The 14727-nt window shown below is 57.0% G+C and overlaps 2 protein-coding genes across 7 annotated transcripts in view; one reads left to right on the top strand and one right to left on the bottom strand.

Annotated features, from left to right (window-relative positions):
- Positions 1 to 102: 102 nt before the first annotated feature.
- TAF11 (TATA-box binding protein associated factor 11) lies at positions 103 to 2332 on the bottom strand. Of its 4 annotated transcripts, XM_059487807.1 has the most exons (5): positions 1630 to 1975; positions 1419 to 1558; positions 1230 to 1317; positions 994 to 1090; positions 103 to 504 (listed from the first exon to the last, which is right to left on the bottom strand). In XM_059487807.1, exons 1-5 carry the CDS (start codon positions 1819 to 1821, stop codon positions 374 to 376), a joined length of 648 nt encoding a protein of 215 aa, XP_059343790.1. In that variant the 5' UTR covers positions 1822 to 1975; the 3' UTR covers positions 103 to 373. The 4 variants fall into 4 exon arrangements, with proteins under 4 accessions (XP_059343790.1, XP_059343788.1, XP_059343787.1 ...); XM_059487805.1 differs by having other exon boundaries at positions 1230 to 1558; positions 1630 to 2332; XM_059487804.1 differs by having other exon boundaries at positions 994 to 1558; positions 1630 to 2332.
- A 169-nt stretch (positions 2333 to 2501) lies between these two features.
- The window catches only part of ANKS1A (ankyrin repeat and sterile alpha motif domain containing 1A), a 73593-nt gene continuing 61367 nt past the window's right edge, over positions 2502 to 14727 (top strand). For all 3 annotated transcript variants that reach the window (XM_059487817.1, XM_059487816.1, XM_059487815.1), the window contains exon 1: positions 2502 to 2729. In XM_059487817.1, the coding sequence (XP_059343800.1) occupies positions 2527 to 2729 (203 nt within the window). In that variant the 5' untranslated portion in view covers positions 2502 to 2526. The remainder of the gene's footprint in view (positions 2730 to 14727) is intronic.

Genomic DNA, 14727 nt, shown 5'->3' with positions numbered 1-14727 from the left:
AACCCTGACTTCAGCTGTTCCAGCTCCCAGCACAGCCCTGGCCCAGGCTGGGAGCAGCACTGGGAGCCCCTTGGGTCACACAAAGAGCAGATCCCAGACAGGTTAGGAACACAAGAATGAGTTTAATGTACAAAAACAGCCACACACCTGGGCACAGGTGGCACACCTGGGCCAGCAGGAAATGCTCTGCAGCCCCTGCATTTCCTCTCCCTGCTGTGCTGAGACCCCAAAGTCCAGGCTGAGGGTGCATCCAGCTCTGCCCAGGGTAGGCAGGGGCAGCAGGAACATCCTCGAGCCCCCCAGGGCAGCCCAGAGGGGCCTTGGGGAGGATTCCACGTGGGAAGGTCCTGCAGGAAGCTCCTCTCAGCCTCTCTCAGTGGAAAATGATCTTCTTGTACTTGGAGTTGGGGATCTGCCCCCGTGCCTTGAGCCTCCTGACGGCCTCCCTCATGTGCTTGGGCTGCAGGGGGGGCAGCTCCCCCCACTTCTCACACACATCCAGGGCTGCACAGACAGACAGACAGACAGAGCTCAGGGCAGGGGCCAGCTGAGCTCTGCCCACCCCCTGCTGCAGCTTTGAAAGGAACAGGTAATGTTTGTGTTGGGCTTTGAGGCAGGAACGGAGCTGCTCCTCTCCCTGCCAGGAGTCCCAGAGGACAGAAAGCTTCTGAACCCTCAGGCAGGGGGGAGCTCAGAGCCCTGGGGCTGGCTGGGCTGTGATCCCCTCCTGGCTCAGCTCCTGTCCCACAGGGGAAGCCTGGGGCAGGTTTGGAGCTCAGGGATCCCCTCTGCCCCTGCAGCTGCTGTGGGATGGACAGAGCTGCCGGCCCAGCTGCTCTGCTGAGCGGCACTGAGGGAGCAGAGGGGCCGTGGCAGCTGCAGCCGGCCCTGCCCTGAGCCAGAGCTGCTGCTGGAAGGGAGAACCATGGAGAACCTGCTCCTCACCCTGCTCCAAGCAGGGAGCTCACCCCGGGCCCCTCCCCTGCCACTCACCTTCCTCCACCACCTCCCCGACGAACACCTTGGAGATGCCCGACATGGCGATGACGACGTTCTGGGACACCGAGGTGCCGGTGATGGACTGGATCAGCTGCGGCAGGGACAGGGACAGGGACAGGCGGGGACATCAGAGCGGGGCCCTGCCAGCCCCTCGGGGAGCGGCTCCGGGCCAGGGATTTGAGCTGGGGCCGCTCGGGACGGGCTGGGCTCGGGCTCCCGGCGCTCCTCACCCGTTTGATGGCGGCCTTGGGGAAGGCAGAGCGCCGGTACATCTCGTAGCGGTTCAGCTGCTCCTCGGAGAAGGAGGAGACCAGGATCCTGCGGGGCACAGCATCGTTCCCAGCCGCTCCCAGGGCCGGCAGGGGCGGGGTGGGAGGGGAGTCTGGGGGGCCGCGATCCCCGGACCCGCCGGCACTCACTGCATCTTCTGGATCTCGTCCTCGTCCACCTTCTGCTTCTTCTCCTTGCGCTCCTTCAGCTCCAGCTTCACCTTCCTGGCCGCCCCCGCCTGCAGCCCCGGCTCCTCCGCGTCCGCCGCCTCCCCGTCCGCGCTCCTCACCTGCGCCAGAGGGCAGCGCTCGCTCTGCGGCCCCGCGGCCCGGCCCGGCCCCGCTCCCGCTCCCGCCTCACCTCCCCGTCCGCCGCCTCCGCCTTCAGCTCGCCGCCGCCGCCGGCCTCGCCCACCTCGCCTTCTCCCGCTCCCTCCGCGGCCGCCGCTTCCCCCGCGGCCGCGGCCCCATCGCCGGTGCCGGGCGGGGAGGAGCCCGGGGGCGGCTCCGGAGCGGCGGCGGCACCGAGAGCGTCCCGGGCCGGGTCCGCCATGGCCGCGCCCGCGGCGCCTCCTGATGACGTAACACGACGGGCGCCTTGAGGGGCGGAGCCTATCGCTATGGGAACGGTGACGCGTGGCGGCTCCTGATGACGCACATTTACCGGCGACGCAGGGGGCGGTGGCGTCTGAACCCATGGCAACGGAGATGGGACGGCGCGTTCTGATGACGAAATTGCGAGCGCCGCGCCGGGAGGCGGTGCCTGTTGCCACGGCAACAGCGACTCGGCAGCGCAGTCTGATGACGCACTCTATGGGCGCCGCGATGGAGGCGGAGCATGTCGCCATACCAACGGCGCGTCCTGATGACGCAAGCTACTGGCGCCGCGAGGGGATGAACGGGGCCGGGCTTGTCGCCATGGCAGCGGGGCTGCGGAGGGGGCCTGTGCGGGCCTCACCCCGCGCTCGGACCGACCGACCCCGCTCCGAGCCGCCGGGACACGGCGTTAGAGCGGCCCCGCTGCCCGGGCCCCGCAGGGACAGCCCCCCCCAGACCCGCCCACAACGAGCGCGGCTGAGGGACCGCGGGCAGCGCTTGGGGGCGGGGCCTACACAAACCCCGCCCTCTGCACCGCCCGTCCCCTCAGACCCCGCCCGTGCTCCGCCCACCGGGCCCCCGCCCTCTCAGGCCCCGCCCCGAGCCCGGCGCGGCCCCGCCCCGGAAGTCGCGCGGGCGGCCGGGCCGGGCCGCGCCGGCCATGGGGAAGGAGCAGGAGCTGCTGGAGGCCGCTCGCACCGGGAACCTCCCGGCCGTGGAGAAGCTGCTCTCGGGGAAGCGCCTCAGCTCCGGCTTCGGCGGCTCCGGTGGCGGCGGCGGCAGCGGCGGCGGCTCTGCGGGGGGCGGCGGCGGCGGCAGCGGCGGGAGCGTCGGTGTGGGGCACCCGCTGTCCAGCCTGCTCAGGTGAGCGCGGCCCGGGGCTGAGGAACGGGGGATGAACCGGGGGCTCCGGCAGGCGGCTGCGGGCCGGGAGGGGAGCGGGAGCTGTCGGGCGGGGGGCAATGAAGGGTTTGGATGCGCTCCGGGTGCAGCGGGACAGAGGGTGCGGGGGTTCCGGGGTGCAGCGCTGCGGGACAAGGGGTGCCAGGGGTTCCGGGGTGCAGCGCTGCGGGGAACACCGGGGTCTGTGCCCCGAGCTGGGGGATCCCGGTGATTTGGGACCGTGCAGCGTGCGGGCTGTGAGCGGGTGTGACCTGGGCACCGCTGAGCGTTCGGTGCCACCGGAGCTGCCGGGGCTGTGTGCCCTCGGTGGGCTGGCAGGGCACAGACAGTGACTCTGGGTGCTGCCCCGGTCCCCCCGGCCTCAGGGCGCTGCCGTGCCGGTGCTGCGGAGGGCGGCCCTGGGGCTGTGAGTGTCCGGAGGGCTCCGGGGCCGGTTCCGTGTGGTCCCGGTCCCGCCGTGCGGGATCTCCGGTGTGACTTTCCCGGGTGTCCGGGCCCTGCGCTGGCATTGTCGCGGCTGGCAGTGACACCCTGCCGGGTCTGGGGACGGCTCGTCCTCAGTCCCGTGCTGTGGAATTTGCTGGTTAGAGCTCTTGGATATTTGTTAGGTTTTTTTCTCTTTCCCGTGTTTTGGCATCACCTCTCGCTGCTGGAGCTGCAGCTTTGGGCCATGGGAATGCTCCTGGGCCCTGGGCAATGGGTTTGTACTGGGAGCTGTGGAGGAGCTTTGTGTCCAGGGCCAAGGGACACTGTTGCTGTGCAACCTGGCTGTCCGGAGGGATGTGACTTGCCCCTTTTTGGCTGAATTTGATCCATTTTTCCTTTCACATAGCCCAGTTAGATACCTGCGGGTTGTGCTGGTGGCAGAAGCCTGCAGGCATGTGAGGGCTCACCCTGCCCTGGGGCACACGTTTGCCTTTCTGAAATCTACCCTTGGGTCAGGCTTTGTTCTTCTCTTTTGATGCATTAAACAGTCTGAGTTTGAGTGGGATGCATGTGCCCACAGGGGGCTCAGATCAGTGCAGAGGGTTGAGCACCCTGTGAGCTGAACCTGATCCAGCACCTGGGCACGATGGGGCCTTTCCCTGGGACAGTGCCCACGGTGCCATGGCCCTGTGGTGCCAGGGTGAGCCAGGCCATCCCCGTTACTGTTTCTCACATGTGAACAGGGCTTGGTGCACGTGTCTGAAGGAAGGTGACCGTCACAGCTGTCACTCACGTTCTGTGCTCACTGCCGTGGCTGTTGGCTGTACCTGCTGGTGACACTGCCAGGTCCCAGGCCCTGAGCCTGTTTCTCCCTGCACAGCCGGGGTTTGTGCCTGTGACACCAATCCCTGCTCTGGCTGCGCGTTGTGGGGCATGGCAAGGTGTCCTGGGTGCCACCTGCTGCCATTCAGGAGCTTTGTGGCTGTTTCCCACCTCCTGGCCACTTGTTGGGCTCTGGCTCTTCCAGCTTGTGACGAGGTTTGATGAGAAGCAGCTGCAAGGAGAGGCCAGAGAGTGCAGGAGACAGGCTGGGGCAGGCTGCAGGGAGCAGACTGATGAATTTTAGGGTGGAGAAAACCTCGCCTTTTCCAATGCTAGAACACGGGAGCTTTTCTGATGTAGATTTTGCCCTCCTTGCTTGTGGGAGAAGCCTGCCCTCAGTCAGGACTGTGTGCTCTGTATTTTCCCTTCCTGGGGCAGCCCCTGGCCCTGCTCAGGCTGATCCCTGGTCCTTACATGTCTGTAAGGATCTCTCCTGACACAGGAACTGCTGAGCTGCTCTCCTCCCCCAGAGCTCATTCCTACAACAGGATCATAAACACTCTGCTGGGCCAGCACCTTTGTTCTTTTCTCCACCCAATTTCAGGTCCCTGTTTTAGTTTCTGTTTAAGTCCCACTGTTTGGATAACCTGTTCCCAAAGCTCTTCTCTCCTGAGGTGCCTGTCACTGCTCTTTCTGTCAGTTCTGCACTTCAGGTGTCTCAAAGATACAATTTTGGATGGGGTACAAACCAGGCATTCCCTGGAATTCCCACAATTACACCTGGTGTGTGCTGAGCTGGCACCTGCTCTGAGCTGGCACTCTTTGGTTTGGGCCATTTCTCCTCCAAAGAGAGCAAGTGCTGCTCCATGGAGTGGTGGAAGATGGCCCTGGCAGTAAATTCCTTGGATTGTGGGGTTTTATCAGGTAACCTGAACTGCCATCAGTGTGTTATCAGTTAAATGTGAACTTTGTCACAGTCTGGGCTGTGCTGCTCCTTCCCAGGCCGAGCAGGCCCTGCTGGGTGTGGAGGCAGCACAGACTCCAACCTCCCATGGCTGCAGGTGAGCAGGAAACAGAAGGGGATGGAGTGGATAAGGCACAGGAGGAGGAATTTCAGACAATTTGAGTCTTTGGAGGGGTGAATGTGCCAGGGTGGAACACTCAGGGCACTGGGAGCAGAACAAATCCCAGTGGGAGCTGATGGGAGTGGGGAATGCTGACAGCCAGCCTGGGGAATGAGGAGGCTGCAGGAGGGGGAAATGGGAGTGTGGATTTGCCAGAGCAGATGGTGGGCTCACAAAGAGGTGATGGCTGCCAGGCTTGGGGAGGCTGGGCTCCCTGCTGGCATCCACACAGCCCCTGGGAGCTGCCATGAGCACTCAGGAGCAGATCCCAGCCCCTCATCCAGGCCTGGCTGCTCCAGTTCCAGCCATGGACCGTGGCACAGGCAGGAACAGCCAGGGAGAGAAACCCACCCTGTGCATGCACAGCAAGTCCGGAAATCAGAGATGCTCTGTGAATCCTCCAGGTTCCTTGGGGTTATGAGCCACTTCTCCATCCAGGCTGCAGAATTTGATTTGTTGTATTGTTTTTTAGTGGTTCACTGTGAAGTTAGAGGTGGGAAACAACAGAGCAGTCTGTGCCTGAGCTATCAGGCTGCATTCAGGAGGCTTTGCCAGGAGCAGTGAGGGATGGGTTGTGTTAAAGCCAGAGCTGCAGAAGCAGCTTTTCATTTCCATCCGTTGCTGTGCAAAGTCTGGCTCTGTGTTGCCAGAGGGGGAGGCTGAGGCTGCTGCTGAGCCCCAGATGGGACATGCAGTCCCCAGGGAGTGTATCAAGGAGACGTTTCTGCTGGGAATGAGGAGTTTGGGTGCACATCTGCTGTGGGAAGGGTCGAGTGCTGCTCCACAGAAGGCACAGCCCTTGTTCCAGCCCGTTTTCAGCTGCTGCTCAGGGGTCTGGTTGGTTTAAAGAGTGACGTGGTGGGATGGCAGAACACTTGCGGTGGCTTCCAGCAGTCCAGGGGTGGTTAGGAGTCAGAAAAATGAGTTCTTTTTTAAAAAGTGCAGTTTGGTGTTTGTTCTGGAGCGGCTGATGGCTCACAGCAGGGATCTGACAGTGCCCTGTGTACTCCTGGGGAAGGCTCTGACTGTGCCTGTGTGCTGCCATTCCCTGGGGGAGGGACACGGTGCTGCTGCCAGGGAAGGGGGGGATTGCCCTGTCCGAGGTCAGGGTCGGTCTGTCTGTCCCTCCACGTGTCCCCAGGCCTGTGGGTAAGCACAGAGTCCTGCAGGAGGGCTCCAAGGTGCAGCTGCCAGGCTTGTCCAGCTCGTGCTTCCCTCCCTTCCCTTCCCCATCCCGAGGGAGCTGCTCCTGCTGCATTCCCACAGAACAGGGCAACGCTGGGTTCCCCTGCTCCTGCTGCTGTGATTAATCATCTCACCCACTCTAAACCTTCTCTCCACACCCTCCCGTGCACGGATCCCTGTTTAATTACACACCTGAGCTCAGGGGTTGCTGAAGGTGCTTGTGCCACAGGCACAGGTGTGCACCGGGCTCAGCAGGGAATTGTTTCCTAAGTACTTCTTGAAGAATTCAAAGGCTGCACTTACTGCCTGTGACTCTGAGGTGTTTTGTCTCTGTGTGATCTTGTGATGCAGTTTTGGAAAGTTTTTGTTTGCTTGCTCTGGTCTGTGCAGTTCTGTGTTCAGGGCTGGGTCAGAGGCACCAGGCTGGGGCATTAACCCTGCTCTGCTCCACTTACCCAGGCCAGTGGGCAAAGCAGGATTTGTGGTTTCACAGCACCTGGGGCTTTCTTGGGCGCATGGGAATTGGTGGGTGGGAGGTTTCCTTCCAGTGAAACCCCCTTGAGAGAGCCCTGCCTCCCTCCCTTCCCAGTGGCTGTGGGCAGCTCCAGTTTGCAGGGTTTGGATGGCAGAGAGGGGATTGGAAGTGGAAGGCTCTGCCCAGGGGATGTTGGGGAAGCACTGGAGCTGGCAGGTGTGACAAACCCCTGGATCAGCAGCAGGGAAAGGCAGGAGGAGCAGCGTCTCCCCTTCCCTCCTGCTCCCTGTGCAGCAGCTCTGCCCCAGCCGTGCGTGTGGGTGAGGAGGAGCTGCTCCTCTCAGTGCCACAGGTCCCCTCCAGCTGGGGAAGGCCCTTTGGCAGGGGGCAGAACTTTCTGGAGGTGAATGTCTGGAGCAGTGTTTGGTGTGTTGGGAGCAGCTGAGCCAAGAAACAGGGTTCATGCAGCTGGGTTTTGTGAGGTAATGCATCATTTCAGTGAGACTGGAGGACAACAAACAGGATAGAAGAGCCATGGGTGAAAGGTGTGACACAGCACAGGTACTAGAGAGTGGAGGAAATGCATCATGCCATGCCAGACCAAAGGAAAGCCCCTCTCAGCTTCCCTGGCACGAGGCACAGGCAGCTCCTGGAGGCTGAGCCCCTCCTGTGGCAGTGCCCCAGGGCTGCCAGGCTGGCTCTCAGCACGGAACAAGTGCTGACACCTCCACCGTGTGTGAGCTCACTGCCTTCCGGGCTGTGCCATGCCCCCCTGCTCTGTCTGCTCCTCAGATGCAGCTGTGGGGTGCTGTGGTGCTCAGGCTGTGGGGTCCTTTCAAGGTGAAGTGTCCTCCTCAGGATGAGAAGGTGCCTCTGAACAGGGGTGATGGCTCCTTCCTCTTGTCCCTGCAGCACGAGCTGTGCCCGCTGCTGAGCTGGCACCGTCACTGTCCCAGAGAGCTCACTCCAGAGCACAGCTTAGTCATGGAAATGAGATAAATCCTATTTCACAGAAACTGGTAAAAATAAAACTATTGAGGATTGATTTGTTTCTATAGCAACCGACTGGCGAAGTGAACACAGCTGCTGTCTGCAGGAGGGAGGAAAACAGAGCTGGAAATGTCGGTGCACCTGGGCTGGCTGAGCCTGGGGCTGGGGAGGGGGCAGAGGCTCCAATAAACACAGGGCAGGAAGGTGTCAGCTGCCTTTGGAGTGAAATCTGAGCTGCAGTGTGTGAATGTGCCCTCTTTACCCAAAACCCGAGAGCCTCAGAGCTCTTTATGTCCTGCTTCCAAAAAGTTCCACTCCTGCACCCTCATCGGTGGGGAGATGCCCTGCCCTGGGCCAGGCCACATCAATGCCGTGTGGTACCTGGGTGTCCAGCACATCACAGCACGTTTCTAGACCTGAATCCTAAATTACTTTGTCTCGGTGCCATAACTCAATGAGAAATACTCAGCTTTGTGAAGTTTGGATAAATCAGATTGGAGTTAAACTTTTTTTGATTGCCCTTTAAGTGAATGTGGTGCTGGATGCTCAGCAGGGATTCCTGCAGGTGTTTGTATCCTGGAAGAAAATCCAGTTGGGCCTCCAGACTGCTGCATAAGGGGCTTAAGTTTGGAACTGTTTCTGTCTCAGCAGTGTGTGGATTTGTGTGGTTTTTCCTTTTTCCTAAGCCAAGGATTTTAGCAGGCTCTGGCACACGCAGGATGTTGAGGTGGCTGTTTCCCCAGGGTTAGTGAGGGTGAGCTGTTGAAATGTTTGGGAGGCTGCAGGATGCAAAGTGCTGGGTCTGTGTTTGGTGCATTCTTGGCTTGCTGTCTTGTGGCTGTTGAGGATTCCAGGTGAAAATCAGTGTACATGAGACATAGGATGCTGAGGGAATTACAAGAGGAGTGTGTGTGCATGGCTTCACTGGACACTGCAGGAGCCTGAGTTATTCAGCTGAGGAAAGCTGAGCTGGAGTTGGTGTTTGGGTTTGGTGAGCCCGAGCACATTCACACTCCTCCCTTGTTGTTTTAATACATGGTTTCTTTTAAAGGGAAATTAGATTTTAAAATAAACCTCAAGCTTTTTCCAGTTCAAAGGAAGTGTCTGTAGTGCCATGTGCTGAGGATAGTCCTCAGTACACGAGAACAAAACCCTGTCTGAGAGGCAGTGCCATAAATATGATGTAAATACATTATCTCATTAGATTTTTATCTAATCCCAGTGCCTGCTGTTGTGAGGCGAGCAAGGCTGAAGATGTCTTAGGTGGTCTTTCAAATCTGATATTAAAGTGGGTTGGAAATGAGGTGAATTGACTTTTGCCTCATCCTAATTAAGGCACTGAGAAATCCGCTCAAGTTTGGCATTACAAAGTGCCTGATTTTAGAACAGAATGTGATTCCAGAGGCTGGGTGCCTGCTCAGGTTTGAAGCACCCCCATGCAGGGACCCAGGTGGGCTCCCTCACTGCTGTCACTTTCAGGAATCAGCACAATTTTTTTAGGCATCAGGAACAGGATTAGGATAAAGCCTTAAGCTCTGAAGGCTTCAAAGCTTTGCATCATCATCTTGGTTCTGTTACAAGGACAGTGAAATCCATCAGATGACTTAAACAGGAGACTGTGTCCTGTGGGCTTGTGTTGGTTTTTTCCTAGTGCTTCTTTCCAGCGATTTCTTAGCCATGGTTTCCCACTGCACTGTGGGGACTCTGTCAGAGCTGACTGCCCTGTAAGAGATGTTTGACCTCAGTTCATCCTGTGATCCCCGTGGATGACTTGTGCCTGTCCTGGGGTGTTGTTAACCCCCTTTGCGTGATTTTCAGTTACTGCATTGCCCCTGTGCCCCTTTCAGCCTGGTGCAGGCTGTGAAGCTGTGTCTGAGCTCCTGGGGCTCATCTGCTCTGGGTCAGAACAGCTGAAAATGGAACTTGGAGGATGTGTGCAATTCGTGCTGGATTTGGCATTTTGGAAATAGTTCCTCTAATCTCAACAGAAATTATTTCACAGAAGGAGTGAAACAGGATGTGACCTTGACATTCCTTTTCACTGGAAATAAAGACTAAAGAGAATTGGTTTAAAAGCTCTGAGGATCCTGCTTGTTATTGGGTGTGAGTTGTTACAGCTGAGATATAATTATTTGCTGGGACAGTCACAGTAACCCTGAAATTGTTTGAAGTCATGGAGAATTTTATCCTGCATATATTTAGGAGTCTGACTGGCATATGTACATTCCTTCTGTACATTAAAAATGTCAGGCTGGGAAAGGCTCTGCTGCTGAAAGCAGCTTCTGGCTGGGAGAGCTGTATTGAGCAGAGAAAAGGCTCAGAGCTGGGTCTGTTATTCTTGCAGAGAAGTGTGCAGAAATATTTCAAGGGGCTTGGAACATCTTATGCTGTATACATTCCCCAAAGAGCAAAGTTTTTTTTTCTGGTGAGGAAAAGCTGTTTGAGGCTCTCATTGCAGGCAGGGTCAGAGCTGGCATTTGGGTGAAACCAGGCCTGGAAGCTGATCCACCATGAAATTCGTGGGAACATCTCTGCTGCCTGTTCCATGATTGTTTCCATTTTCCAGCACTGGGGGTGGGTGCAGCTGCCCCTGGCAGCTCCTGGGGAGGGTCCCTGCCCTTGCCAGGGCTCCCAGAGCAGGGCAGGGCTGTCAGCTCCATCCCTCTGCCTGCCTGGCTCAGCCCTCAGCTCAGCACTCGTGTTGTTCAGCTCCAGCCTTATCTCTGTACAGATAGCACAGACAAGTAATGACAACTCCTAGCAGCTATCTCGGGCTTTGGAATCATTTCCTGCCTTGGCCATTCACTCCTGATCCTGCTCTCTAACAGACTGCATTTCAAGGATGCTTCTGGAGTTAAAGGATGTCCTTTCTGATTTCCATCCTTCTTTTCCTGAGCTTTTCCTTAGGAGCTGTTGTCCATGTCAGCGCTTTCTCTGCCTGTGCAGCACTGCCAGGACAAGCAGAGCTGGTCACAGAGCTCTGTGGCTGCTCAGGTGTGTCCCCATGTTCCCATCTGAGCCACCATGGGGTCACTTCTCTGTTTGCCCTCCTGCTCTCCCTGTCTTTGCTCTCTCCTTTCCCTGTCACTTGCTCTTTGGGCACCCAATTAAAAAGCTCATCAAGGAGGAATGTCTCTGGAGTCAGTGCTATGTCAGTGCCTTGTTTGTGTCCCGAACTGTTGCCAGTTAATCTCTCCTTGCTGTGTCTTTCTTTAGCCCTCAGGGACTCCTGGTTAAGCTGGAGCTGGGATTGGTACAGGCTTAAATGGAGCCATGTGGGTGAGTGCTGCTGGTGTGGGCTGTTCAAGGGTAAAGTGTGCTCCAAACGCTTCAGTGGAAGCTTTGTTGTGGCTCTGAATCCTCCAGGGCCTTGCCTCTCATCCTGTCACTCTGCTGCTTGGTATCAGAGCAGCTCATTCCCTTCTCACTCCAGCACTGTTTCTCCTGCCTGTCCTGGTGTCCTGCAGCCCAAGATCCCTCCCAGCATCCTGGGGTCTCCCTGTGTGCCCAGAGTTGAGCACTGCAGGGCCAGCCCCGATTCACAGTCCTCCCGTCACTGATCTGGGCAATGTCACAGGGGAAGGGGGATGTCGTGCCAATCTCTGTCTCACTGCTTTCAGTCTCCCTAAGGCAAAAGTGCACGCTGTGTGCAGTTGTTGGTACAAAATAATTGCATTTGCTTTTTTAATTGCTGTAGGGAAGGGGTAATTCGGTCCCTGAATCTCTGTGTCTGCTTGACTTGGCCTATTTACCTGCTTTTCATCATCTGCCCCAGGTCAGACACATCATGGTTCAGTGTTCAGGCAGCAGGGCTGGGCAGCAGCCAGGGGTGTGAGCAGGGTGTGGGCAGGGTTTGGGAAGGGATGGGCAGGATTTGGGGATGTCAGCAGGGTTTGGGAAGGGTGGGCAGGATTTGGGGATGTCAGCAGGGTTTGGGAAGGGTGGGCAGGATTTGGGGATGTCAGCAGGGTTTGGGAAGGGATGGGCAGGATTTGGGGATGTCAGCAGGGTTTGGGAAGGGTGGGCAGGATTTGGGGATGTCAGCAGGGTTTGGGAAGGGTGGGCAGCAGCCAGGCTGAGGGGCATGTGAGCAGGGTTTGGGGGTGTGAGCAGGGTTTGGGCAGGATTTGGGGGTGTGAGCAGGGTTTGGGAAGGGTGGGCAGCAGCCAGGCTGAGGGGGATGTGAGTGTGGGTGACATGGCACAAAGGGAAGGGCCAGTGCCCAGAAGAAGCCGTGGTGGCCCAGAGGAGCACTGGAGCATGGCTGGCTGGGCAGAGCACGCAGACCTTGAGAAGTTTTCAGTGCTGAGATAGGAGGAACATGGGTGGTTATTGTCTCTCTGCAGAGAGGCCTGAGACTGCAGCAGGAGGAAGGTGTCCATGTTTAAATAAAGGATCAGCATCCCCACACCCTTCTAAGTGCAAGGTGCTAGAAATCCCACATTCCCACTAAGATGTGTATTGGATCAGATCTCTGTGGGTGCTGGGAACAAACATTTACTTCGTGGTGTGTTGATGTTGTCTGACAGTGAGCTGAGAGTGACACATTTTCTGCCATCCCAAAACCCTTAATTGACACATCCATCCCCTACAAGGGCACTGGCAGGTGGGGGAGGGCGTGTGCTCTACCACAGTTCTTTCTGCACAAGTTCCTTTTGATGACATTTTTACTCCAAGCTCAGAGCTCTGTGCCTGTCAGAAGGGAGCAGCACAGATGGACACGTTGGGCTCCAGACACGATGCTCCATTGCTGTTGGCTGACTGACATGTCCCGTGGGATCCTGCAGCTTGTTAAATCATCTCACAAAGGAGAAGGGGGAGGGAGAGCCCAGTGCAAGGTTGCCAGCTGCAGCCAGCTCAGTGCTGCAGCATCAGCTGCTCGGTGGTTTTGATGAGGAATTTGTGGCTGCCCAGGGTTTCCTTCTATTTCTCTGGAAGTGCTCAGTGAAGGGAAGGCCAAGGGGAAGTCTGGCACCTTTCTAAGGAATTGTGCTCCAGTGGAACCCAGCAGCCTGCACCATCTACATGTCTTGCTAATTTTCCCTGCATCTTATTTATTTTTTAATATTGTATTTTCTTCCACGTAGTGCATTTTCTCCAGTGCTGTGGGAGCAGAGCTGAGCTGCACATGGAGAGTGAGGAATGTTTACCTGAGCAGTGCTCTGGTTCCTGTTTGCAGTTCTGGGATATTGCTTTATGGCTTTGATAATGCTGCTCAGGTCACTGAATTTCTGCAGGAATGTTTTTGCAGGAATGTTCCTTTTGCTCTGTTCCTCAAAACCCCATCTAGTCAGATGCAGAAGAAGAGAATGGGACACAGAATCAGTGAGAGGTTTGTCAGCATTTGGGAAGTGTTGTCAAATCTCTGTCCTCTTTTAGGATCTCTGTCCTCTTTCCTGCTTTGAATGAACCAGACTCCATGTCAAACCCTCCCATCTCCATGCTGGGTGGTTGCCTTCCCATTTCCCTGCTCTTCCCCTGCCTTCATGCTGCCTTTGGCCAGGGTGTGGGCAGGGGGATGCCCTGCTGCCACACACACAGACCCCAAAGACCCCTCCCAAAGATCCTGCTTGGCTTTCTCTGACTCAGTGGCTGATCCTTTGCGCACTTCTCCCAGCCAAGCTTGTTTGGCCCTGGCCTGAGGTCAGAGCCAGTGTTGGAGCCTGTGTTGTGGGGCTGCTCCTGCTCTGTGGCCTGTCATCAGCTGGGAATGCTCCTTAATGGCAGTGGGTTGCAGAGTGCCTGTAATGCTTTTAAGAATAAAGAGCAGCATATGCACTCAAGCCAGACCTATATTTTTCCTGTCCTGCAGCTCTTTATTTGCCCCTGCTCAGAGGGATTCTCTGATGTAGCTCCATGCCTGGCCCAGCCTTTCTGTCCCCACTGCCACCCCCCACCATACATTATGTTTAAATAAATGCATTTTCACTGCCAGGAGCCATCCATAAGGCTGGGGCTCGCCTCTTCCTAATGGGGGGTTTTAGCTTGGATGGACACATTTCTGTTAGTGATGTCTGGTTCCTTTCTAGTGTGAGCTGCAAGCCCAGGAGTTAAATGTGTGCTTGCCATGGGTCTGTGCTGACCCAAAACAGCCTCCCTGGAAATGAGGAGTGGGAGATGGTGGGCAGGTTCTGAGGGGAGCAGATGAGCTTGCCTTCTGCCTCTCAGTTCCTGAGCTGATCCTTCACAGGCTGCTGTCACTTCACAGACCCGTGCAGGTTTCCTGCACCTGAGGAACAAAGGGCTCTGCTCCTTTCCAAGGGAGAAGGGATCATTTGGCCATCAATGGCCATCAATGAAAGGAAGGCCAAGGGAAAGGATTGGTTGCTGCACAGTGTTGCTCCACTGGTGGAAATGCTGCTTTCTCACAGCACCCTGTTGACCTTACAGTGGCTGAACTGTCTGCAGGTGTTGGGCAATGAGGCTGGAGCTGTTGGTAATTGTTGTTGAGAGCTGTTGCCTCACTCAGAGTGAGCTGCTGAAGTGGGAGCTTGATCTGGCTCTGTGCAGAGGGCCGGGTGTGGCTCTGATGCTGCAGGGTGTCAAAGTGCACTGAACCTGAGGATTTTCACAGGAATCCCTGGTCAGTGCCTCTGCTGGAAGTGGGTCAGAACAGAGCCCAGGCTCAGCAGCTCTCTTCATGGCTGTTGTGTTGTGCCATGTCAGCTGGGTCATGTGTCCCACACACTTCTGTGTGTCCTGCCTTTATGGTGGTCCCTGCTTCTCCCTGCCCATTCTGGCATCTTGTACTTGAGCTCACGACCCTTTGACTTTGAGGAAAATCTACCCACTTTTCTTACAACAAATTAAAATCTGGCCCAAGAAGTTGAGTGCAGGAGCAGAAGCTCATGGTTTGGTTTCCTCTGCAGCCACTCCAGCAGCTGGAGTCTGACCAGCTGTTCTCCTTGGGCTTTCTCAAAACCTGCCAGCATGGGCT

Source organism: Ammospiza nelsoni, chromosome 23, assembly GCF_027579445.1.
Source record: "Ammospiza nelsoni isolate bAmmNel1 chromosome 23, bAmmNel1.pri, whole genome shotgun sequence".
Classification (NCBI taxonomy): domain Eukaryota; kingdom Metazoa; phylum Chordata; class Aves; order Passeriformes; family Passerellidae; genus Ammospiza; species Ammospiza nelsoni.
This window is presented reverse-complemented; position numbering and strand designations above follow the sequence as displayed.

What these genes read in the sequence shown, in the direction of transcription:
- TAF11 (XM_059487804.1), bottom strand. Translation starts at nt 2,116, where the DNA reads ATGGCGACATGCTCCGCCTCCATCGCGGCGCCCATAGAGTGCGTCATC. An exon ending in CGGAGGCGGCGGACGGGGAG is followed by an intron (nt 1,559 to 1,629) that starts GTGAGGCGGGAG and finishes CCTCTGGCGCAG; the next exon opens with GTGAGGAGCGCGGACGGGGA.